We start from the raw sequence: 26,209 nt of genomic DNA on the forward strand, positions 1-26,209 counted from the left end.
GAACTGTGGATCACCCCCCATATTATGATAAACATCCAGGAATGTGCATGTGTCCAAGCTAGTGCACGAGATATGTAAAAACCCTGTCACTCGAAGCAAGGGGACGGAAAGGACCTTTTATTTATACAGGTTTTTATCTGGAAGTCTGTTAATTTTCACTGAACAATAAAAGTGGATTGCTCAGAGCTGGATTAACTCTGTGTGGCAAGACTGGGCACAGATGATAGGAAATCGTATTCTCTACATTGTGACAGCAAAAAAAAAACAAAAAAAACACATGAAGCTTTACAACCCCTTTAAAAGAAGAAAAAGAGCCAAAATCTGTGAAGGCATCTCTTAGAAACCTTTTGACCCTTCACCACCACTGAGCATGCAGTGATACCTGGCCATGGATGGTCATGGCTGGCCCATCTCCCTTGCCTGTTAAGCATTTTGGTTTCAAACTACATGTACCCTATTCCAAAAGTGAAGCAACTCAAGTGAACTGTAAAAAGGCACTGGCTGAAATATTTATTTTATATCAATAAAATGCCCTTAGCTTCAGTATATAAAGGAGGGGTCTCCAAACGTCACAAACAAAGGGCCAGTTTATGCCCTTCAAACTTTAAGGGGCCGGACTGTGACCAGTGGGAGAAGAAAATGCCCCGACATCAGTGGAAGTAAACAACGCCATAGGCTTGGTGGTCAGTGGGAGTTAAAAAAAAAAAAATTACAGGCTAAGCAGAATAGTGCCTCATCATTGGGTGTGGAGCAGAGGAATAGTGCCCCATCATTGGGTGTCAAGCAGAGAAATAGTCCCCCATCATTGGGCGTCAAGCAGAGGAATAGTGCCCCATCATTGGGTGTCAAGCAGAGGAATAGTCCCCCATCATTGGGCGTCAAGCAGAGGAATAGTGCCCCATCATTGGGTGTCAAGCAGAGGAATAGTGGCCCATCATTGGATATCAAGCAGAGGAATAGTGCCCCATCATTGGGTGTCAAGCAGAGGAATAGTGGCCCATCATTGGATATCAAGCAGAGGAATAGTGCCCCATCATTGGGTGTCCAGCAGAGGAATAGTGCCCCAAGGGCCAGATAGAGGCAAAGGGCCATATCCGGCCCACGGGCCGCAGTTTGGAGACCCCCCAATATAAAGCATCAATGAAATAAAAGGTAAGGTCCACTGTTGATTTGATGGAAGAAGTTTAAACAGAATATAACAGGATGAAAAACTATCTCCACCCCCTCCTCCCGTGCTGCTACCAGTACTTAAGAAAGCATGATGCATAAGCTAATAACTTTAGCTGACAGCAAGTCTATTAAAAAGCTAATTAGCCCTAATATAGCAGAACCAATTTCTTTCCTAGCTTTAGAGAAGGGAAAATTAGAGAAGGAAGGAAGAAAAAACACCTTGCTCTCTCATGAACTGGGAAGTTCAGCAGTGCTATTAGTGAGGGAGCAGGCTGATAAATGAGTCACTTTATCAACACTTTCTCTTTCTAACCAGATTTGTCACAAAGCCTTCCCTTTCTTTGTCCTCGCCTGAACGATCTATCACACTGACACCTCTGATGACTTTCTTCATACTTGTGCTATCACCTTGTTCACAAACTAGGAGGTAAAGAAAAATGGGCGGCCACAGCTGACCTTTACAGGACTGTCGTGTGCAGTCTTTCGTAAGAATGGATGCTCAGAGTAAAGCTTTTCTTTCCTAATACTCAAACACCTATATGTTGCCTATACTGACCCTTCTGTAGTAAAGCACGTCACCCTTGGCGTCGCCCTGCAGAGGCGTGCAGAGGCTTTGGCGTCGCCCTGCAGAGGCTTTGGCGTCGCCCTGCAGAGGCTTTGGCGTCGCCCTGCAGAGGCTTTGGCGTCGCCCTGCAGAGGCTTTGGCGTCGCCCTGCAGAGGCTTTGGCGTCGCCCTGCAGAGGCTTTGGCGTCGCCCTGCAGAGGCTTTGGCGTCGCCCTGCAGAGGCTTTGGCGTCGCCCTGCAGAGGCTTTGGCGTCGCCCTGCAGAGGCTTTGGCGTCGCCCTGCAGAGGCTTTGGCGTCGCCCTGCAGAGGCTTTGGCGTCGCCCTGCAGAGGCTTTGGCGTCGCCCTGCAGAGGCTTTGGCGTCACCCTGCAGAGGCTCGGCGTCATCCTGCAGGAAGAATATGTTAACATGCGTTCACGTTTTACGTTACACTATTTTTTATCGTCACATTCTGGACAGAGGGTTGGACACCCAGTAAGGCCCCTTTCAAATGGGGCGGATCAGTGATCGCTCTGTTGATCCCTGCTGAGCCGGCGGATGACAGGGCGGTCCCCGCACACTGTGCAGGGACCGCCCTGTCCTTTCTCCACTCTCCCCTATGGGGGGGATCGCATGAACACGGACCGTCTGTCCGTGTTCACCCGATCCGATAGACGGATGGAAAAGTAGGTTTTTCCTCCGTCACACTTTGGCGGATCGGAGCGGGTTGGATGTCAGCGGGCATGTCACCGCTGACATCCGCGGCTCCATAGAATAGCACGGGGCGCCTATTCAGGTCCGCAAAAAAAAAACTGTCAGGCGGACCTGAACGGGCCGCCCCGTGTGAAAGAGCCCTAAGTCTGTAGGGATATTCATGACCTCAATGAGCACATCACCCTGTATCTAGGTTTGTGTGGTGAGCCAATCATCTCAAATCCCCTCTTGGGAATGCAAACTCCATATATTCCCAAAGAGAAACAACATTTTTTTAAATATTTTTGTTAATATAAAGATGTTGATTCTTTTCAAAAAAACTTTACTAAAGTTTAGAAATGGGGGCACTTCCAGAACAATTTATTAAAACCTAGGTTTGGTCCTGGAAATATAGTACGATTGGCAGTTACGATCTTCTGCAAACAAGACAAGTAGAGACAGCTAAAGGGATGCCAAGGATGCCTTGCCCTCATAAAATAATGTAATTTAGCTGCTGCACCAAAGCACTATGCCTTGGATCGCTGATGTGGTGCGATTTAAAGCCATTTGATAATGTGGTTTCAAGGAATAGCTGCAGTGCGTGTTGATGTGGTTTAGATGGGATTCTGATTCTTTTTTATTTTCATGCCATTTTGATACAGCTGCGATTTCTGTCCTGTGGTCTCTTTCTCTCTTAGCAAACAGTACTAAAAAATTTTGGTTTTGGACAAAAAAAAAAAAAAAATCTGCCTGCAGTTTCTATTCAAGTCTATGGTGCTCAAAATTGCTGCACTAAACACTCACAGGACCCTTTTTCAAATTACATGGAATTGCACTGCACATACACCATTTCCTAAAGTATTGGGACGCCTGCCTTTACATGCACATGAACTTTAATGGCATCCCAGTCTTAATCTGTAGGACTCTTTGCGGCTATAACAGCTTCAATGTTTCTGGGAAGGCAGTCCACAAGTTTTAGGAGTGTGTCTTTGGGAATGTTTGACCATTCTTCCAGAAGCGCCTTTGTAAAGTCAGGCACTGATGTTGGGTGAGAAGGCCCGGCTCTCAGTCTCCGCTCTAATTCATCCCAAAGGTGTTCTATCGGGGTGGAGGTCAGGACAGTCAAGGACCTCCACCCCAAACTCGCTCATCTACGTCTCTATGGACCTTGCTTTGTGCACAGGCCCAAATCATTTGTAGGGGGGGTATGGTGTGGGGTTATTTTTCAGGAGTTGTTCTTGGTCCCTTAGTTCCAGTGAAGGGAACTCTTAAGGCGTCAGCATACCAAGGCATTTTGGACAATTTCATGCTCCCAACTTTGTAGGAACAGTTTGTGCACCAGTGCACAAAGCAAGGTTCATAAAGACATCAATGAGCTAGTTTGGGGCGAAGGCCTGCACAGAGCCCTGACCGCAACCCGATAGAACATCTTTGGAATTAATTAGACCGGAGACTGCGAGCCACGCCTTCTTACCCACATCAGTGCCTGACCTCACAAATGCTCTTCTGGAAGAATGGTCAAACATTCCCATGGACACACTCCTAAACCTTGTGGACAGCCTTCCCTGGAGAGTTGAAGCTGTTATAGCTGCAAAGGGTGGGCCAACCCAATATTGAACCCTACAGACCAAGACTGGGGTGCCATTAAAGTTCATATGCATGTAAGGGCAGGTGTCCCAATACTTTTGCTACTATAGTGTATGAAAACAGCCTATACAGAAACTCCTGTTATTTCCCTTGTCATGTGATTCCATGAGTTCTGGAACACATCCAAAATCACATTAGTGTGACCCAAGTAATACTCCTGAAGAGCTGCCACAGCCTGCATACTGTATATATCAAGAGGGGATATGGATAACGGCACATATATAGACTTAAAGAATTTGTCAATGCATTTACATTAGTCCAAACCTATCACAACCTTTGGCAGTACAAAGAGAGCCTCTGGTGTAATCTGTGTAGGCAGAAGCCACCCTCAATGACAACCGCACATCAAAATAAAGAATTAAATTATCGATAAAAAGAAGTTTCAACACAACACCTCTTATCTATATGTTACCTTCGATGCAAGTCTTTAACGTTTGCTATAATACTCAGTACGAATTGCTGTTGATAATATCTTTCTCAACCTTATGTATTGATACTTTGTGAAAACTTCAATAAAAACTTTGATTAAAGAAAAAAATATCGATAAAGTTCACTGAATATATCTGCAAATTGTGTAACAGTTAAAGTGGATGTAAACCCAAAACATATTTTTTTGATGTCACAATGTAGAGAATACGATTTCCTATCATCTGTGCCCAGTCATGCCACACAGAGTTAATCCAGCGCTGAGCAATCCTCTTATTGTTCAGTGAAATAAAACAGACTTCCAGATAAAGACCAAAGTCCTTTCTTGAGTGACAGGTTATTTACATATCTCGTGCACTAGCTTGCAGACATGCACAGCTTCTGTAAAGTGCACAATTCACATCCCCCTCCCCTCTCCTCCTCTCCCATCCAGCTCTCCCAGGATTGGCTGTCTTTCCTGTGTTTTGATTAAATGTTTTCAAAATATGGGGTGATCCACAGTTCAGTGTAAACAGCCATTAGAATATACATAGACAAGAAGCTGTGCTTGTCTGCAAGCTAGTGCATGAGATATGTAAATAACCTGTCACTCAAGCAAGGACTTTGGTCTTTATCTGGAAGTCTGTTTTATTTCACTAAACAATAAAAAAAAGAGGATTGCTCAGCGCTGGATTAACTCTGTGTGGCAAGACTGGGCACAGATGATAGGAAATCGTATTCTCTACATTGCGACATCAAAAAAAATGTTTTTGGGGTTTACATCCACTTTAAGCATAGCTCTGTCATCTTCCACCTGCTACACCTCCATATTGCCAGTAAGGTTGGCCAATTCCATTCAGGACCAATAAGACTGTTTGACATAGAGAGGCAGCCAGCTAAAGATGAAGAGAAAAGATAATAAAAAAAAAAAAAATAGTAAAAAAAAAAAAAAGTTTAAATAACTTCCGTTAACTTCCGACATGTGGCATGTAACCCCTGCTTGTGATTTTTTCCATCTTGTGTTCAGCTTAAATTGCCCAGATTGGGCATTACTTTAAGGTCTTCCATTTATTTTATCCATTCAACATACTTGTTAATCTGAGCCAAAAACATTCCCTTCAATGCATAGAACTCAGCAGTCATCTCCTTTGTAAAGTATTTCAAGTTGGTTGATTCGATCACCTCCAGACCCTAGAAGGTAAAAAGAAAAAGACAACAACACTTCATATTGAGCCAAAAATTCTATTTCAAAACATCAAAAAGGGACAAAAAAACTGTTGCAAAATTTAAAGACCTTGGCACAATCACTAGTTAAAGAATAACTAAAAACGCACAAAAAATACATTTATTGTAGTTGTATTCATTTTCCTTTGTAAGCCAAGATGAGAACATTTTCAGCAAGTACAACACACACACATTGGTCTTGCAAGAAATGCATTGTGTTTGCACTGTGAACTGCAGTGAAGATCAAAATGGTAGTAAAGGCCGTCCTCTACTGATACCTACAAGAAAGCTTAAATCAGGCTTACCTGTAGTTACAATAATTATCTCTTAAAGCATATACCGCTTAGAAGAGATTCACATCGGCAATAGCCAACAACATCATCTGCGCATGCGCAGTGGCGCTCTGCATTCCAGGGCATACACTATACCGTAGAATGCAGATCGATGCGCGGCAGCCATTGATCCAGTGACGTAATTGCAGTTCTTACCATTCAAACGGCTGGAGTCCGTAAACCTGGAAGATAGACCGGGTGAAGATGGAAGCGCTGGGGGAAACAGGACAGCGCTGCACTGGAGGGCTTGGTTTGCAAATATGCCTGTTATAATGTGCTAGTATGCAGTGCAAACTAGCACATTATGGCATAACGCTGCCACGGTCCCAATTTTTTATTTTGGAGAGCGGTTTTCTACCACTTTAACCTTCAGGTAATATTGTTGCCTACAGGAGAATTAGACCCTGGCAAAAATAAAAGCTGTAGGCCAGGGGTGTCAAACTCGATTTCATCGTGGGCCGCATCAGCATTACGATTGTCCTCAAAAGGGGCGGTTGTATCTGTAAGGTTAGATGTCCAGCGCATCCCCTCCCCTTACATTAGATGTCAAGAGCCATCCCACCATCAGTAGTTGAGTACCCCACTCTCCCTTACATCACAGTGCACCCCCCTTTCCTTATGCTGCTGCTGGGAAGAAGCTGGACGTACTGCTTAAAAGCAGAAAGTAGGGGTCTGGAGGAGGACCATAGCTCTCCTGCAGCTGCAGGAGAGGTGGGAGGGCCACATTAAATGGCCTGGAGGGCCGGATTTGGCCCGCGGGCCTTGTGTTTGACACCTGTGCTGTAGGCGATCCAAGCCTAATGCTTCTACTACCAGCATGCCTCAGTTTTGCAGCAAAGCAGTATCAAAAACATGATCATTAACACAGAGGGGCGGGACCTGCGTCCCGCAATGGACTTCAAGAAAAGGATTTAAGGTGAGCGCAAAAGTACTATTTTATATCTCAAACATTAGCTGCAGATCTGCTTTAAGAGAGCCAAGGCTTATACCACCCACTCTGTATCGGATGATTGCCATTCTCAAGACCCTTCTGAGCAGTGTAGCGATGATAGGTGATCTCACTACTGCTGTAAAGGAAACTGTACCCAAAGACTTACAGTGCAAGGATCTTCTAGTGCCTACTTCATTTTCTGTGGATCTGCCTGCTGATGCCCCCCACCTCCTGTGCTACTCTGTGTATATTCATGCATTCATGAGTAACTTCCAATGTAGGTCTTCTTTAAGATCAGGAGAACGAGAAAGCCTTATATTTAGTTCTAGGTGTAGTCGTGGACTCTGAACTCTCCTTTAAGCCCCACATCCAATCACTGTCCAAATCTTGCCGCCTCAACCTCCGCAACATCTCCAAAATACGCCCCTTTCTAGCCAATGACACCACAAAGCTCCTAATTCACTCCCTGGTCATCTCTCGCCTTGATTACTGCAACTCCCTCCTCATTGGCTTACCTCTGCATACTCTATCTCCCCTTCAATCCATCATGAATGCGGATGCCAGACTTATCCACCTTACTAATCGCTCTCTGTCTGCTACGCCTCTCTATCAATCCCTCCACTGACTTCCGCTCACCCAACAAATTAAATTCAAAATACAAACGACTACCTACGCCATCCACAACTCTGCCCCCAGCTACATCACTGACAGTCTCAAAATACCAACCTAATCGTTCTCTTCGTTCTTCACAAGACCTCTTGCTCTCCAATCGCCTCTTCCCATGCTTGTCTCCAGGACTTTTCCAGAGCCTCTCGAAGCCTATGGAACGCCTTACCCCAATCTGTCCGCTTATCTCCTTCTCTATTAGCTTTTAGACAATCCCTGAAAACCCTTCTCTTCAGGAGAAGCCAATCCTATCCACATCTAACAACTGTATTTTAATTTTTTCTAGGGTTGTCCCGATACCACTTTTTTAGGACCGAGTACAAGTACCGATACTTTTTTTCATGTACTCGCCGATACCGAATACCGATACTTTTTAAATGTGTCCCCAAATGCAGCCATGTCCCCCCACATATTGCAGCCATGTCCCCCCACATATATCCAGCCATGTCCCCCCACATATATCCAGCCATGTCCCCCCACATATATCCAGCCATGTCCCCCCACATATATCCAGCCATGTCCCCCCACATATATCCAGCCATGTCCCCCCATATATTGCAGCCATGTCCCCCACATATATTGCAGCCATGTCCCCCCACATATATCCAGCCATGTCCCCCCACATATATCCAGCCATGTCCCCCCATATATTGCAGCCATGTCCCCCCATATATTGCAGTCATGTCCCCCCACATATATCCAGCCATGTCCCCCCATATATTGCAGCCATGTCCCCCATACCTAATAGATGATGATGCCGCCGCCGCTGCCGCATTAATCAGCGTGCGGGGAACATTACAGGCAACTTTCGTTTTGAATAGCTGTCCATTCCTTGTCGTGCCGTGTATAGACACTCCCCCTTGCTCGGGATTGGACGAATCTGTCCAATCCCGAGCAAGGGGGAGTGTCTATATACGGCGCGGCGGGGAATACAGCTATTCAAACGAAAGCTGCCTGTAATGTTCCCCGCGTGCTGATTAACGCGGCAGCGGCGGCGGCGGGGCAAGTATTCTATTCAGGCATCGGGGGCATTTGCGGGAGTACAAGTACTCCCGCAAATACTCGGTATCGGTCCCGATACTGGTATCGGTATAACCCTAATTTTTTCCATCTGATCATACCCCACAGCTACTACCCTTTGTTCCACTTGACCCTCCCTTCTAGATTGTAAGCTCTAACGAGCAGGGCCCCCCCCCGATTCCTCCTGTATTGTATCTGTACTGTCTTCCCTGAAGTTGTAAAGCGCTGCGCAAACTGTTGGCGCTATATAAATCCTGTATAATAATATTTATATAGTGGTATCCACTTTCCCTTCTTATGATAAGTGAATGATAAATGAAGAAAACTCTGGGATTTTATGGTCATTCCTAGACCTATCATTACGAAACCGTTTTGGGCTTAGGCATTCCAGTCAAGCATTATCTTACAAAATGCACTTGCAAAGCTCCCAGGAAATTATTCCATGAAAAAAGAGGCAGAGTCCTACAGAGAAAACACTGCAGCTAATGGGTCCTTGCACAAGGTTAAACCAGGCTTGTCAAATTAACACTTCAGGATTTGGTAATTGGCTTTTTTTTTCTTAGCAGTGCTCCCTACTGACTGCTCACTCCATCATCTGACCCGGGTCTGGCTGCTGTCTATCTCAGGGACCGATAAACTTGGGCTGTTTATGCACTTAAACTAATCTCCTAATGGTAGGACATCAAAGACTCTCTGCTGTGTTATTCTTTTATCTTCTTAGAATGATCAGATCATTTTTTTGCTGGCACTCAGGATCAATTTATCTGATAAATAAATATACAGTTATGACATATTGGTAAGCTTTTGCTTATACGTTCAACATGCCAAATTGGCTGCAATTCCCTACATTTTCCCATTTAAAGAACGTTAAAAGTAAAACTGAAACGGCACAAAAACATTACAGATGTAGGCAGACAGATATTTTGCATTGAATTTGTATGAGCAGCGAGTTAGTACAACCAAATATTTGACATCAGCTAATGCATTTTTCATTAGACTTAAAGTGAAAACGTGGTCAGCACTTTCTCTTGCCTTGCATAACATGATGAAGTTAGAACATGTGTCAGGTTTTAAATTGCCATCTGCGTCCCTGTTTTAGAGATTCTGCCTTATTAGGTTACAAAAGAAAATTCCAGCACTTATCTTGCATAAAGTATTCATACCAAGTGTATTTGTGAGTCCACAATACAATAGTACCTGGGTGGGTGAAGCGCTTGGCAGCAATAGATCAAAACTCTAATGCCGCGTACACGCGATCAGACATTCCGACAACAAAACCGGGGATTTTTTTCCGACGGATTGTTGGCTCAAACTTGTGTTGCATACATAGGGCCAGATTCAGGTACAAATGTGGCGGCGTAACGTATCGTCTTTACGTTACACCGCCGCAAGTTTTTCTCGGAAGTGCTTGATTCACTTGAGTATAAACTTGCGGCGGAGTAAGGTAAAGACGTCCGGCGCAAGCCCGCCTAATTCAAATGGGGTGTGTACCATTTAAATTAGGCGCGCTCCCCGCGGCGAACGTTCTGCACATGCTCCGTCAATTTTCCCGACGTGCTTTGCGCGAAATTACGGCGCCCCCCAAGTGTTTGTGTATGGCGACGTGCGTAACGTACTTACGCGGAATTTATTTTTTTTTTAATTCCACGCAGGAACGACGGCCATACTTTAACATGGCTTGTGTAAAGTGTAGCCGTGAAAAAGATGGCTTAACTTTGCGACGGGAAAAAACGACGTAACGCACGCGAGTAGCTTCGTGGATCGCCGTAAAAGCTAATTTGTATACCCGACGCTGGAAAACGACACGAACTCCACCCAGCGGCGGCCGAAGTATTGCAGCCTAAGAGTCGAAGGCGTACGAAGCCGTAAGCCTGTCGGATCTTAGCCAAATGCCGTTGTATCTTGTTTGTGAATCACAAATTAAGATACGACGCGGCAAATATGAAAATACGCCGGAGTATCTACTGATACTCTGGCGTATTTGTTCTGTGAATCTGGCCCATAGGGTCACACAAATGTTGTCGGAAATTCCGAACTTCAAGAAGGCGGTCGCATACAACACTACGACGAGCCGAGAAAAATTAAGTTAAATGATTCCGAGCATGCGTCAAATTGATTCCGAGCATGTGTAGGATTTTTGTGAGTCGAATTGCATACAGACGAAGCACTTTTGTTGTCAGAAAAATTGAGAACCAGCTCTCAAACATTTGATATCGAAAATTTCAACAACAAATGTCCGGTGGAGCTTACACACGGTCGGAATATCCGACCAAAAGCTCACATCGAACATTTTTCGATCGTGTACACAGCATAATTCTACAGAAAGCTCAACCACAGTTCTACAGAACAAGGACTATACCAAAACTTCTTGAGACAGATCATGACCCCTAAGACCCCTCTACAACATTATTCAGGTCTTTGAAATATTGAAAGACACAGTGAGCATTACTAGCACTCTGGATATTAAAAGCTTGATTAAGCCACTGGGCCAGATTCTCAGCAGAGTTATGACGGTGTATCTCAGGAAACACCGTCGTATCTCTGTTTCTGAGCCCGGGTATCTATGCGAGAGATTCCTAGAATCATTTTCGCATAGATACGGCCAAGATCCGACAGGTTTAAGTCACCTACACCGTCGGATCTAAGATGTAATGCGATGCCGGCCGCTAGGTGGCGTTTACGTTCAGTTCTCATTTGACTATGCAAATGAGCCTGATACGCCGATTCCCGAACAAATTTGCGTCGCGTAGTCGTTTCCGTAAGCGTAAGGTTACCCCTGCTATACGAGGGGTAACCTTACGCCAGTCCGCCATGTTAAGTATGGCGTCGGGTCAGCGTCTTTTTCCGTCGGTTACGTTGTTTTACCAAGTCGTCCGCGAATACGACTTTACGTCAGTGACGCTCACGTCGGCGTCATTGACGTTTTTCGTCGTGAGCTGGAGCATGCGCACTGGGCTCTTTTTCCGCCCGGCGCATGCGCAGTTCAATGGGCGCGCTTAATTTGAATACAAGCCGTCCCCTTTGAATTACGCGGCCATACGCTGGGCCATTTACACTACGCCGCCGCAAATTACGGAGCAAGTGTTTGGGGAATACGGCACTTGCTCCAGTAAGTTGCGGTGGCGTGGTGTAAATGGCTTACACTACGCCAACGTAAATTCTTAGAGAATCTGGCCCAATAACTTTAGAAGTGCCCCATCGTCTTGTGTTTTTCCGGTGTTTCAAAGGCTTAAAACATACACATTCATAATGTAGATTTTGAATTCATGTCATAAAATACCCAAAAACATTTTACACATGAAGCCTATAGCTGCCGTGACCCATCATTGTACCCATTACTCCTCCACCCAGAAGCTTACCTGCATGCATTCATTCTTCCCCATGACTCCAGCTAGCTGTAGGTAACATTTGACCTGCTGTCGGATCTTCTGGAAACAGTCTACGATGGGTACTGTAGGGATGGTGTGAATACGGCTCAGAATGTCCAGTGCTACATTCACCAGTCCTTGTTTCCTGGCAATCTTTCCATACTGGATGATAGCAGAGGCCGAGGCGTGCACACCCAGCATTGCATTGTTGGAGCTTGGATCATGTTGAGTGCTGTTGTCATATGCATTCACTATAGCTATCAGAGGACAATAAGTTACTACAAGTAATTCATTCCTGCACTGGAAGCAATTGATTTTAAAATGTTTATGGCAGAATATTAGCCTGATAGCTACAAACATTAAAAGTATACAATAGATCAACAATTTACAGGTCATAAAAATGAATATGTCTAGTTCTTGAAGAAAAATCTTGTGTTTGCCTTTGCACGGCATTAGATGGCACAGACACTTTCGCAATGGTATATGCACCCCTAAGGCAGGGCTCGACAAATCCCGGGCGCCAGGGCGACTAGAAATGGTGTCCTGGAGACTTGGCTTGGAAGGTGGGCAAAAAATATTTATTTATATATATATATATATATATATATATATATATATATATATATATATATATATATATATATATATATATATATATATATATATATATTTTTTGTGAGCTGGCGCCATCTGGTGGTGAGCCGTTAGTATTACAAGTTATTACCACCAGATGTGTGAGCTGGCGCCATCTGGTGGTGGCCGTTGGTATTACAAGTTAAGCATTACAAGTTAAAACAGCAATTCTAATGTAATTTTTCACTATTTTCATTGCCATCTTCTTCCCTCGAATTAGAACCCCCAAACATTATATATATTTTTTATCCTAACACCCTAGAGAATAAAATGGTGATCATTGCAATACTTTCTGTCACGCCGTATTTGCGCAGCGGTCTTACAAGCGCGCTTTTTTTGGGAAAAAATGTCACTTTTTTTATTAAAAAATAAGACAACAGTAAAGTTATCCCCATTTTTTTTTTATATTATGAAAGATAATGTTACGCCGAGTAAATTCATACCCAACATGTCACGCTTCAAAATTGCGTCCGCTCGTGGAATGCCGACAAACTTTTACCCTTTAAAATCCTTATAGGCGACGTTTAAAAAAATCTACAGGTTGCATGTTTTGAGTTACAGAGGAGGTCTAGGGCTAGAATTGTTGCTCTCGCTCTACCAATCGCGGGGATACCTCACATGTGTGGTTTGAACACCGTTTACATATGCGGGCGCTGCTCACGTATGTGTTCGCTTCTGCGCGCAAGCTCGTCGGGACGGGGCGCGTTTTCTGGCTCCTAACTTTTTTAGCTGGCTCCTAGATTCCAAGCAAATTTGTCAAACCCTGCCCTAAGGCCCATGTCACAGTGACAATTTTGGTAGCGATTTGTAAACGCTATAGAATTGTACTCTATAACAGTTTCTGTTCTTTTGTGCTAGATAAAAAAAAAATGGCAGTAAACGAAAGATCTGCGTTGCTGAAATTCTAAGCATTTTGTAGGTCAATTACTGAACAACTGACTCCTTGCATTTGAAGCTGGTGACAGAATGCCCAGATTTAAAGCTACTCAGGTTATCCAGCAATTTGCAGTTTTATAGATAAGCACTGTAGCCATCTACGGGAGCAACGGTCAAAACTCCATTCAGTGATTTTTAATACATCAAAGTAGAAGTCCTCACAAAACTGTATTTGCCAATTTATATTTACTGTCGGGTTTTAAATTTAGTTTGTGCCCTAGTCAAGGAGATTTCATCACTTTCTTAGTGACTACAAAAGGACATGAAGGGATTGTTCTGAATGGAGACACAGATCACAATAAGCCCTAAAGGGGTTCTAACCATACACCAAAATAAAAAGAAGATTTCATTACTGTCTAGGTCCCCATTAGATTCTGATCCCTTAAATCGGTTGTAAACCACGCAAACTTTTTTTTTTTTTTTTTTAAACCTGCAAGGCAAAAGGCATAATCAGCTAGTATGCACCACATACTGGCTGATTATGAAATACTTACCTCGGAACGAGGTGAAGAACACTTACCTGGTCCACGCCGAGAGAGATGTTATCTTGCTCCGGCGTGTCTTCCGGGTATCGCCGCTCCAGCGCTGTGATTGGCTGGAGCGGCGATGACGTCACTCCCGCGCGTGCGCGGGAGATTTAAATTCGGCAAGGTCCGGCGGCTGCCGGTCCTTTCGCCGTGGATCCCCCCTGCACATGCGCCGCTGCAATCAGCGGCGCATTGCGAGGGGAATATCTCCTAAACTGTACAGGTTTAGGAGATATTCTTTATACCTACAGGTAAGCCTTATTATAGGCTTACCTGTAGGTAAAAGTGAAAAAAGTGGGTTTACAACCACTTTAATATCCTGACAACACAAGTGAGGTTAAAGTGGATGTAAACCCATTTTTTTTTTTTTTTTTTTTTGATGTCACAATGTAGAGTATAAGATTTCCTATCATCTGTGCCCAGTCTTGCCACACAGAGTTAATCCAGCTCTGAGCAATCCTCTTTTATTGTTCAGTGAAAATTAACAGACTTCCAGATAAAAACCTGTCTAAATAAAAAGTCCTTTCCTCTCTCCTTGCTTTCAGTGACAGTTTATTTACATATCTAGCTTGGACATGTTTATCATAATATGATGTGATCCACAGTTCATTATATATTACCAGGATGTGTTATGTGAGGGGAGGGGTGGATTTCTCACTTTTTATACTGTGGATCACCTCATATTATGATAAACACAACATATGATAAACATGTCCAAGCTAGATATGTAAATAACCTGTCACTCAAAGCAAGGAGAGAGGAAAATACTTTTTATTTAGACAGGGTTTTATCTGGAAGTCTGTTAATTTTCACTGAACAATAAAAGAGGATTGCTCAGAGCTGGATTAACTCTGTGTGGCAAGACTGGGCACAGATGATAGGAAATCTTATACTCTACACTGTGACTTAAAAAAAAAATTACATCCACTTTAAATCTGTTCAACAGAGACAAAGACCACAATAAAAACAACAACTAAGGGTTCTAACCTCATTACAATCTATACACAACTAAACTATTCTTGGCTAGAGTTTTGACCAGACAACTGGGTGTTACTGTGAACTCATTTTATTCCATAAAGGAACTGAATAATACTGATCAGCCAGTCGCCCTACCAAAAGTTGTTTTGTATGTTTGAGTGAATGGATGGATGCTTTGTTGAAAATTACCCGGCAAAAGCAGTGTTGGTTTTAGGGGTAGTGATTGCAAACCCCTACATATACCCAGTGAAGTGACTAGCCTCGGGTGATACACAGAGATGAACCAAATCCTCCTTAATACGTTGTACCTGTTTATCTGCAGTCTTTTCTACATCCTTTCAAAGTGCTGAATTTTAAAGCTTATCTGAGAGTTAAAAAAACAAAACAAAAAGGGTGTGGAAAGCTGAAGTTACACTCAGCAGAGCTCAGTGAGGAGTGCTCCGAGAGAGGATTGGAGGGAAGAGAGAAACCTCCCTTCACACAGCTTATAGGAACAGAGCTGAGGCTGCCAATCAGCTGGAGATCCGTCCATCACAATTTTTCTCTAGGTGTCAGGCAAACTTGTCAGAAGTGATACATACTGATAGAGGAACGAAGCAGCAGACAGAAATGACACTTAGTGCTACAAATGGAGACAAGCACACTCTATAGAGGGATATGAATTGTTCAAATTTAATGTCTGAGGTTTACAACAACTTAAAGCTAAGCTGATATACATGGGGGGTAAAAAAAATAACAGCCATTATAATTGGGGTACAGTATTTCATGGAAGCTAGAAACCCTGGTATTGAGAGTTTCACATATTGAATTAGGACAATATAAAGTGTGATTTTTGCTAATGTGACCTATGGAGGAGGGCGATTCCATAGACCCGTCCTCAGAAAAGGAAACTGAATCCTCGCCATAGATGTGCCACTTCCGCATATCAGCAAAGCCATGAACAAATACAAACAGGTCTTCATTGCCCAGTATTCTCTGATCTGCCAGTCTGTGGCCAGCTCGACCATGCAAGCCTAGTTTGTTTTGCAAGGAATGCAACTTATTTCAGCAGTTCTGAGAAGGGTTGATCCGTTCTAATGTGTTTAGAAGGATGCAATGATTTATGATTCACTATGCCAATGTTCAAGTTTACTGTGCTGTAACAGTGTGACTTCAGGTATCTTTGCTCCCAAAAAAAAATCTTAAATCAAATGCGTTGCAAAATGCTGATGCAGTTTTGTGGTGTTCAGGGTACAACCCTACCCATATGCAGCTAGTATGCTGATTAGATTGAATGCAGAGGACGGTTTGTATTTTTCAGGGCACAACCCTTCCCTTGTGGAACTTTCCCTAGCTACTAAAAATGTATTGAAGGGGCTGCCATTGTTGCTTTGCTGCTTTCACCAAAGAAAATCCATTTTGAGATGGAAACACTACAGAATTTATGTTTTTCAATCAAATAGGTCATCAAAAAATATTTAGGGGACTACTTAAACCTTCCAAAAAAAAATAAAAAATGCTACTGAACAGAGTACCGACTCATTCAAAGACAATTTGAAATGCAGCCTCTGAAGTTAAAAATCAATAAACACTTGAAAAATCGAACCATCATCCAGAATTTAGATATAGAGAAATTGGTTCTGAGGTCCCCAACCCAGAGAGCCAAAGAAAGGGGGCGGGGCCATTGTTGGACTATCGCGGTACCGCGATAGTCCAACAATGGCCCCGCCCCCCCTCTTTGGCTCTCTGGGTTGGGGACCTCAGAACCAATTTCTCTATACTGTATCATTCATTCAAAGACAACCTATCCCTAAACTCTGTCCCCACTGAGAAAACCCACATGAGCATCACAGAACTGAAGTGACATCATTGCACCCGGAAACGGCAAAAGCACCAATTTAGAGAGGTATGCAGCACAGGTTTTAAACTCAGTAGTCTCATGAAGTTCAGAAAATAAATTAGCAAAGGCTGGCACACAAGATACGGAAGCTTTTGAGCAGCTGCGAAACAACTCCAGGCAGCGATTTTATCTCAAAGAAATTAGACTATTCACAACGGCTTTTTAATGAACAAAGAATCTCTCGCCTCCTCATGCTTCCTACAATACAAATGTCAAACTCGGCAAGTCTTTGCTCCTGTGCGATACCCACCTTGGTAATGGTGCTGCCTCCACATGAAGATACTGCTCCAATGGGACAAGTCATCTGAAACAATTGGCAATCTGTTCCGCCAGGTTTTCACCACGGTTTTCATGTCGTGGAGACTATTGTTCCTCCCTAGGTTAGTCGGCTGTAGGCCTGCATTAATCTGGGCAGCTTCTTGAAGCTCGATGATCTGCTGAGCTGCCTGCAAGTAACAGATTGAGATGGTAAAATGGCGACATTTATTTCTTATTTTCTTTTTTAGAGTAACCCTAGTATAACCAATGCGGCAATCCAAGTCCTTTATTTTTTTTTAATCTGGAAGCAGCTTGGAACTTGAAAAATACTGCTTCAAATGGAGAAAAAAAAGTCAAGTCAATGGTAATTTAGACATCAGGCCAATAAGGTCCCCTTTGAGACTACTATTCTAATTAGGAGGAGGCCTCATTAGGATTGCTCATTCAATTCCATCATGTTTTTGCATGGGGTTCCGCCAGGAACTTAGCTTTCAGTCCAAAGTAACAACCTGTATGGGCTAACACAGTGGCACTGCTGCACTGAAATTCATAACCAGTGTTGGCAGCCTTGCCCTTCATGACTACAGAGTTCTTCCTATACCCTGCCTCGCTGGATTTTCCCAGTGAGACAATACTGTTGTCTTGCTTCCAGAGAGGCTGCCTGCATGCTGTGCACAGGGAATGGAATCTTGGGAGATATTGTTTTATGGGAGTGCCTATGTCTGTAGGAATTGAGCCCAGAGCAGCTGGCCATGCACACATTAACCATTGCACTGCTAGTCTGCTTCACTGTTCAATAGTGTTGCTTTGCTTAAGTTCCTGTCTGCAGTGTGCTACTATTGTCTTCCTGTGTACTGTTTTTGGCCTGTCCCTGACTTCTCCTGCTTGCCTGTGACCCTGACTTTTTGCCTGTCTCCTGGTTACCCTTGTCTGCCTGTTGCCCTGACCTCGGCCTACCCATCACTACCGTTTGTCCTGCCTGCTGCTTCCCCTCTCTCCATGTGGAGTGTGACCTAGGGAATCCCAGGGGTTGCGACCTGGATCCAGCAGCGGTGAAGGCCATCCTCACCACTAGGGGCTCTGGTGAACCCAAAGCTGGGTCTTAGATTCCGCACCCTGGGTGATCTTGGGTTCGCGCTTCCTCCCTGATAGCAGCATTCGGTTATAGGGTTCACTACCCTGAGGTGCATCCCTGACCTCAACGGGGTGCACGTGTCACCTGGCTACGGGTGACCTGACAATGTTCTTGAGAAGGTGAAGGAACCTGGGGGGTACATATGTTAACACCTGGACAGGGTGCCACTGAGAATTACTCTTCCTTCAGATATAATATCCTTGTGTGAGGCTCTAAGTGTTCTTACAAAAAAAAAAAAAAACACACAAAAATGTAACAGCTTAAAAAAAAAAAATATGATTCCGCTACTAAAAAGGAGGATGATGATGATATTTGGGGTAACGTTCCATTAACATGTGTATTAAATAAGCTTCCTCTTTGGTTGCGGAGCAGCGAAGACACAGAAGAAAGATAACAATTGTATTTGCTGCTAATCAGCTAAATAAGATAAATGCCTGAAAACCCAGCTCACATTTACAAAGTCAAATCTCCTGAAACAAAATAAATTAAGCAAAGTAATAATTTTCACAATTATCGCCGTATCAGCTCTCACAATACCTTAACCTCCTTTCTTCCACCATTCATCATGTAAATTTAATTTTCTTGCAGGTATTTAATCACACACTATCTGATATTAAAAAAAAAGTAATTACTGCAGCTGCAAACTCACAGTTCACTTTGTACTTTTGTCATTCATTGTCTTTAATCCTTGTGTTGAGATGTGAGTAAAGCAGTAAGTGTAGGTAAAGGTATATAAGATAGAGATCAGCGAATACATGTAATCAATACAGTCATACAGCAGAAAAAAAAGTCCTATATTTGTGGAGTTGGCAGGATTTGAAACCGGCCCTGGTTTTCACAGCTATCTGTGCCCCTTGAGAGTATGACCACCTTTCTTTGAGATGGCTGAGGGACTGAACACCACTGAACACTGAAAAAAGAATGGATGGAATTCCATTTAAGAGTACGCTTCTCTGCCAAGCATGGCAAAATCAGCACATGAATTAAAAAAAATTAGAATGTCAAAACAATCAGAAGATCCTTAGATGAGACATTGAAGCTCAATGAAAAAACAAGATCCAAAGCTAAAAACATCAACATTTCCAGCAAAAGAGCTTGGCTTTAACTCTTCCTGACCTTTCCAAATGTTCCTTTAAAGCTGAACTATGGGTAAATTAAAAATTGACCATTGTAATGGGGCATCTCCACTATGCAAAAGTTAAATGTTATTTTGTGTTTAGGGGTAACTGAAAAATAATATCTGTAGGCCAACCCAGAATAACCCCTCTCTCTACCAGCATGCCGCAGTTTTGTAGCAAAGCAATACCAGGAGCAGGATAGTAAACGCAGAGCTGAGCTCCTGTCAGGGATGGACTGGCCATAGGGACTACAGGGAGTTTCCCGGTGGGCCGATGGCTCAGTGGGCCGTTTTTTAAAACAGAGATGCTGCTTGGAGGACTTTTTCTAACGCCCTGGCAGCGCCCCAGTGTGAAAGCACTCAGGCTTTAACACTGGGACTGCAGCGGAAGCGTTTTTCAGTCGCTTTACAGGCGCTATTTTTAGCCCAAAGGCGCCTAAAAAACGCCTCAGTGTAAAAAGGGGTCCTACACTCGCCTCCTCTCTTTTACACTCACTCTCTTTTTCTTACACTCACCCCCCTCTCTCACCCCCTTTCCCTCAACCCTCCCTCTCTCTCTCATTCCCCTCTCATGATATACAATAATGGATGTAGGGGCCTTTTGGTGGGCGTGATTTTTTTTTTTGGGGGGGGGGGTGGGGGCAGCATTTTATGGAATTAAAGTGGGCCAGTCTGGATGAAGTCCAGGGCCACATGTTTGTCCCAGTCCAGCCCTGGCTCCTGTGTGAACTCAAAGAGCATAATACAAAACTCCACTTTCTTTCTCGTCCCTTGAGGGACGCGGGAAGTCTTTAACTTGTGGCATGTTCAAAAGCAGTCCAACTGAGGAGTGGGCAACAAAGCAAATAAGTGCTAAAGGCCCCCCAAAAAAGAGAGAATGTAGGACTGCCTAAAGCTCAAGGAGCTGCCTGAAGGACGCTACGCCCAAAGCCCTAATCAAACGAGGTTGCAATGACCACCTAGTATAACTTAGAGAATGTGTGAACAGAAGATCAGGTGGCAGCCTGCAAATCTGAGAATCGGTTACTTGATGTTGAAAGGCCCAAGAAGCACTTGTAGATAAAAAGCAGAGAGCTCCTGAACACAAAAAGGGTGGAAAGCGATCATTGGGACGAAAGCACAATGTCCTGGGTGAAAGGCAGAAACTACCTTAGACATAATGGAAGTAATGGGTCTCGACATCACCTTGCCCTTATGCAAAAAAGGGAAATTGGCTCACTGCAGCATGAAAAAATTTCACCTCGCAGAGATGATGGCTACAAGGAATACCACATTGTGCGCGAGTAGAGAAAGATGGCTGTCTAATGGGTTCAAACGGTAGTTTATGAAGTGCAGAGAATCAGATTTATATCCCAAGTAGTCATGGGGAAATGACTAGGGTGAGTTACATGGGAGACTCCCTGTACAAAAGGTCTTAATCAAGGAGTTAAAGACAAACCTTCTCTGAAACAGAATAGGAAGGGCATAAATCTGGCCAAACGCCATCATAGGCTTAGCTGCAGGAAGAAGAAAGTGATTGCTCTGAGACTCGCAGCAAGTGAAGTATGCCTTAAGTTTCGCACACACGACCAGTTTTCCCGGGAAAACTGCCATGACAGCTTTTGGCCAGGAAAACTGGCTGTGTGTATGCTCCATGGAAGTTTTCCAGACAGAGAAACCGCTGGGAATCGCGGCGGGAAAAATTAGAACATGTTTCCTTTTTCCCGGCGGTTTTTAACCCAGCAGTTTTCCTATGGGCAAAGCCTGCGGGGGAGCATACACACGGCTGGGTTTCCCGGCCAAAGCTCTCGTAGCAGTTTTCCTGGCAGGAAAACCAGCTGTGTGTATGGGGGAAAAAGCTGCCGAGCCGGTTGTCTTTCGCCGCCGGGAAACCTGATCGTGTGTACCAGGCATCACACATCTGAAGATAGGCTACTTCCTGCAAGACCTTTCTAGCTTTAGCAACACAGAAATCACAATGTTGCCCCATCTTTCAAAACTTGAACTTTAACAGACATGCGATTAAAGCCAGTGACCGAGAAGTAGGATAGTAAATCAGTCCTTGAGACAAAGATCCCGATGATTTGATTAAGCTCAGAGCCTGACCAGGTCACCATGCCATATTTGTCTGGGCCAGTTCAGAGCAATGAATGAGGATAACCAAAATGCCTTCCATTGCAATCTTGTGAAGCAGATGAGGAAAAGAAGTTTCAGGGAAGGAAAGGTGTAGATCAAGGTGTATGGAGACACCAAAGCATCCACTAGAGGGTCTCTGTACCTAGAGACATACTTGTCAAGTTTGTTGTTAAACCTAGAGGCCCACATCTGGTATCTACCATCTGTTTCATGGGTTATGAAACACCTCCTGGGGGAATGGACCACTACCCTAGAATCAACATGCTATCGGCTGTAGTCTGCATGCCAACTGCCAATGCCTGGGATGTACACGGGGGTAGAAATTATGTATGTCGCTACTGTGGTGTTTTCCAAATTAATCCTAATTGGATGACACTCTAGTTGGATTGGCCTGTACTACAGACACAATGGAAACGCCTAAAATCCAGGATGTTGATCAGAAGATGAGACCTTCCAGGCGACAACATCCCCTGTAACAGGGTACCCAGGACTCCACAGCCCAACATCGATCATGAGATCTTTCAAAAGACCAGAAGGAAGGATTTCCTTAATTCTAGAGAAGGTTGGTGGAGAGAAACAGTGAAGAGGAAAATACCAGTCTGTAGCTCTGGAATACTTCCCCTGCATCCATGGATCTGAGATGCAAGCTTTTAGAGTTTCCGCAACGGTTATACAAATGCTCCCCACACCAGTATTAAATGTCCAAGCGTTCGCATACCTGTAATAATGGCGTATGGACATGAGAGACAACATATGGAAGTCTTCTCCATTCCCGGATGGCCAGGCTGCTTGCCATTTCAACCAGTCGCTCAATATAATTCAGTTGCTGCTCCTCTGGGTGGCAAATTGCCAGGTAACCACGGTACATATTCACTTTCCATGCCATTTCCTTTGGACAACTCAGTTCAACCTAGGGATAAAATACATGCATAAACATATGTTATATGTAAATATACTAAATTATATATAAATATACACACACCTGTACACAGCCATTGTGTGCGCCCAGGAGCCACAGGTGTTGCATGCAGCTGTCTGTACAAATAAAATACTGGATACAGTTGTACACAGAATGACCTCTTGCAAGAGGGGTACTTTAATATGTTAATGCACAGAGCTGCATCTACCTGTGTACAGCCGTTTCCAGTCATTCATTCGTGTAAGAGACTGTATGCAACACAACTGTGGCACCTGGGTGCCGAAATATAGACATTACACCAATGTGTATGGGTCCTAAATATACAGTACTTTGAAGATCAGGTTCAACTGCAAAGGTCATCTTAGAGGAAACTAGCCATGAGAGAATTGCATATCCTGCTGCTCCATTTAAAAAAAAAAAGTGCCTGGTTGTCACTCACACTGGTTTTCTGGCTTCAGTATTTATAGGGTTAGTGACTTTGGGCCAGATTCACAAAAGAGATACAACGGCGTATCTCCTGATACAACAGCGTATCTCTGTTTCTAACTATGCGACTGATTCATAGAATCAGTTACGCATAGATAGGCAGAAGATCCGACAGGTGTAATGGACTTACACTGTCGGATCTTAGGATGCAGTACCGCGGCCGCCACTGGGGGGAGTTCGCGTCGTAAACCAGCGTCGGGTATGCACACGTCGCGAGTGTTAGATTTCCGTCGCAAAGATAGTGCACCTTTAACATGGTGTAAAAGTACTCCACCATGTTAAAGTATGGCTGTCTTTCCCGCGTCTCTTTTGAATTTTTTTTAAATCTTTTATTTTTCCCGGCGTAAATCTTTTTTCACGTCGCGATTCACAAAACGTCGGCGCGTCGTAATTTCGCGCAAAGCACGTCAGGAAATTTGCGATGGGATCATGCGCAGTACGTCCGGCGCGGGAGCGCGCCTAATTTAAATGGTACCCGCCCCATTTGAATTGGACCACCTTGAGCCGGACCTGTTTACGATACACCGCCGCAAATTTCCAGGTAAGTGCTTTGTGGATCGGACACTAAATCGGAAAAATTACTGTACGTGAATCGGGCCCTTTAAGTCTAACTCCTGAGTGGGCAACAGCAAACATAATGCTAACAGCCTACCTGCAGCTCAAAGAGACACCTGAACAACCTTACACGCAAAGCTGGCATGACAAGAGACCGCAAAAAACATCTGAGAAACGATATCCTAATGCCAAAGAGCCCAAGGGACACCCAAGTCTGTTACAGAGTGCCTTTTTTTGTTTGCAAGTGCCCAACCTCCTTCAGGTGGCGGTATAACCCAACAGTCTGTCTTCTTGTGTTCCTCAATGGATGAGAAAAGAAAAATGTTTTTGGTGGAGTTTAACTTTAAAAAATGGGATTGCACAGTGTGTATCAGGTACCCAGAGCAAGAATCTGATCTTATTTTACAGATGTCTAGACACAGAATAAAACTTGGTTGTTATAAATTCCCAACTGTGCGCTACCCATGTCTTCAGACCCAACACTAAACCCCCTATATTTGTAAATCACAAGCAAAGATTGGGTTGTATAAAATATTAACGCCTGATTCCATCTCTCAAGGTTTACTCAGAAATGGGTAAACACACAAAGCACTTCTGTGTTTTCTGCAATCCATTTCAAGATTCCGTGACATTGCCAAGGATCAAATGAAAGAGAAGCAATGACAACACAAACACCAGGTTACACAGAATAAATGTTTTAAAATGTCTATCCTGCTTGCCAGACAACAGGAGCGGCTTGCGGTAAAGAACGCCTGTCGCTCTCCTCCCTGTGGGGAAAAGAATGACGTCCTATGGCAGCCCAAGTACACCGTGCAACACAAGCAAAGTCAAACAGCGACAGCAGAGCATTTCATCAGGAAAAACAAAAGAACTCATGTCTTTGTAAATCAGTTCATGAAGAAAATAAAGACTGGGAATTGGAGCCTGAAAATTAAAATAAAACACTTTATTTGTTCAAAGGGGCAGGAAAGGTTTCTGATGACAATCACAGCACTAATGGGATTAATTAAAGGGCTACTGTAATCAGATCTCCAAGAGGGATTACTCGCTCTTCAATTATTATTTGAGAGCTTTAAAAATGTTGTCTGAAAATGGGGCAATTAATTTGTATTATACATAAATCATAGAGTTCCCTACGTATAGTTAGGGCTGCAGTGACCATTTGATACAGTGGGTGCGACAAGGTGGATTTTCTCCAATGTTCTCATGCAACATTTTTATTTCCGATCATTAGAAATGAAGCCATCTCGAAATCAAATTTAAGCTTATATATAGTTTTAATATTGTAAGTCAAGTTGAAACCAGCAAACAAGAAAATGTTCTGTGTAAAAAGGTGACCCAAGCAGAAGGATGCCAATTCGGGTTATTTGCCTACAGGCTCCACAGTTGGAGACTTGCCTCCATATTCTGAGTCAGTGTTTAAAACTAGAGGTGCACCGAAATGGAAATTTCAGAACCGAAACAAAAAAAAATAAAAATGTCAGGCCGAAACCGATTTTTTTTTATAATTATATGTTATAATTGTATGTTAAAACATACACTCACTGTGCCCCCAATTGCCGCCTGACTGTGCCCCCAATTGCTGCCTCTTGTTTATTTATTTTTTATTACTTTATCACTTTTTTTTTGTAGCTTGTCGTTTTACTTTTTTTATTTTTGTATAATTTTCTTATTTTAATATTTTTCTTATTCTTTACTCTTTAATTACTTATTTTATTAATTTAATTATTATTTCTTTTTATTTAATTATTATTTCTTTTATTAATTTATTAATTTTATTTAATTATTATTATTTTTTTTTACACTTAACTTTATTGCTATCACACAGGAGAAAATAATTCCCTTTGTGATAGCAATTGGAGGTGACAGGTTCTCTTTATTAACCTTGTCACCTAGACTAGGCAGCCGGGGGGAGGAGGGGGGGGGGGGGGGCAGAGTCCCGAAGATAGAGCCAGCCGGAGGGAGGTATGTTTGTGTGTGTGTGGGGGGGGGGGGGGGGGGGGGGACAGGGACGGATGGCTGCTAGAAAAGAAAGCAACTCACCGCCGCCTGTATGCTGAAACTGTCTTCGCTCTGCTCGCACACAGCCCCACCTCCTCCTAACCCCACGCTGTGATATAAACTCAGCATTAGACCCGCCTTTTGTCTATCACAGCGTGAGGTTAGGAGCAGGCGGGGCTGTGTGCGAGCAGAGCGGAGACAATTTCAGTATGTGTTTTACCGCTCTGCACCACTAGTATTATGGGCAATTTTAAGCAGTTTCGGCATTTCCCCAAAACAGCTGTTTTTCGGCCGATAAGTATCGGCGCATCCCTATTTAAAACACATGTGATCACAAAATGTACGTGCGCGCGCACACACACACACGGCGGCTACAATTAGTGACAAACAATGCAAATGAATGTCAAAAAACAAGACAATGTTACATACGGCATCTAGATCAGCCTCTCTGAACCATGGTTTAGTGGAAGCCTAGGAGTCTTCCAGAGATTGCTATGGGTTTATTGAGCAGTGAGCAATTTCGACCACTCAAAAAAGTAACCACTGAAACCAATGACCTTTTTAACGTTCATTTTTGTTTGTCTACAAATGCAAGACACATTCTTACGGCCTATCACGCCAATGTATCGTGAGCTGTAGCTCTAGTAATCATCAGAAGGGGTTTCCCGA

The 26,209-nt window shown here is 43.6% G+C and overlaps 1 protein-coding gene across 3 annotated transcripts in view; it reads right to left on the minus strand.

Annotated features, from left to right (window-relative positions):
• LOC120943465 (transformation/transcription domain associated protein) overlaps positions 1-26,209 on the minus strand; it is a 263,678-nt gene that overhangs the window by 53,486 nt on the left and 183,983 nt on the right. For 2 of the 3 annotated variants that reach the window (XM_040356783.1, XM_040356780.1), the window contains 4 exons: positions 22,298-22,489; positions 17,205-17,400; positions 11,993-12,258; positions 5,551-5,651 (listed from right to left, as the gene is read on the minus strand). In XM_040356783.1, coding sequence (XP_040212717.1) covers positions 5,551-5,651; positions 11,993-12,258; positions 17,205-17,400; positions 22,298-22,489 — 755 coding nt within the window. The remainder of the gene's footprint in view (positions 1-5,550; positions 5,652-11,992; positions 12,259-17,204; positions 17,401-22,297; positions 22,490-26,209) is intronic. The other variant, XM_040356782.1, reaches the window with a different exon arrangement.

Source organism: Rana temporaria, chromosome 6 (assembly GCF_905171775.1).
Source record: "Rana temporaria chromosome 6, aRanTem1.1, whole genome shotgun sequence".
Lineage (NCBI taxonomy): Eukaryota > Metazoa > Chordata > Amphibia > Anura > Ranidae > Rana > Rana temporaria.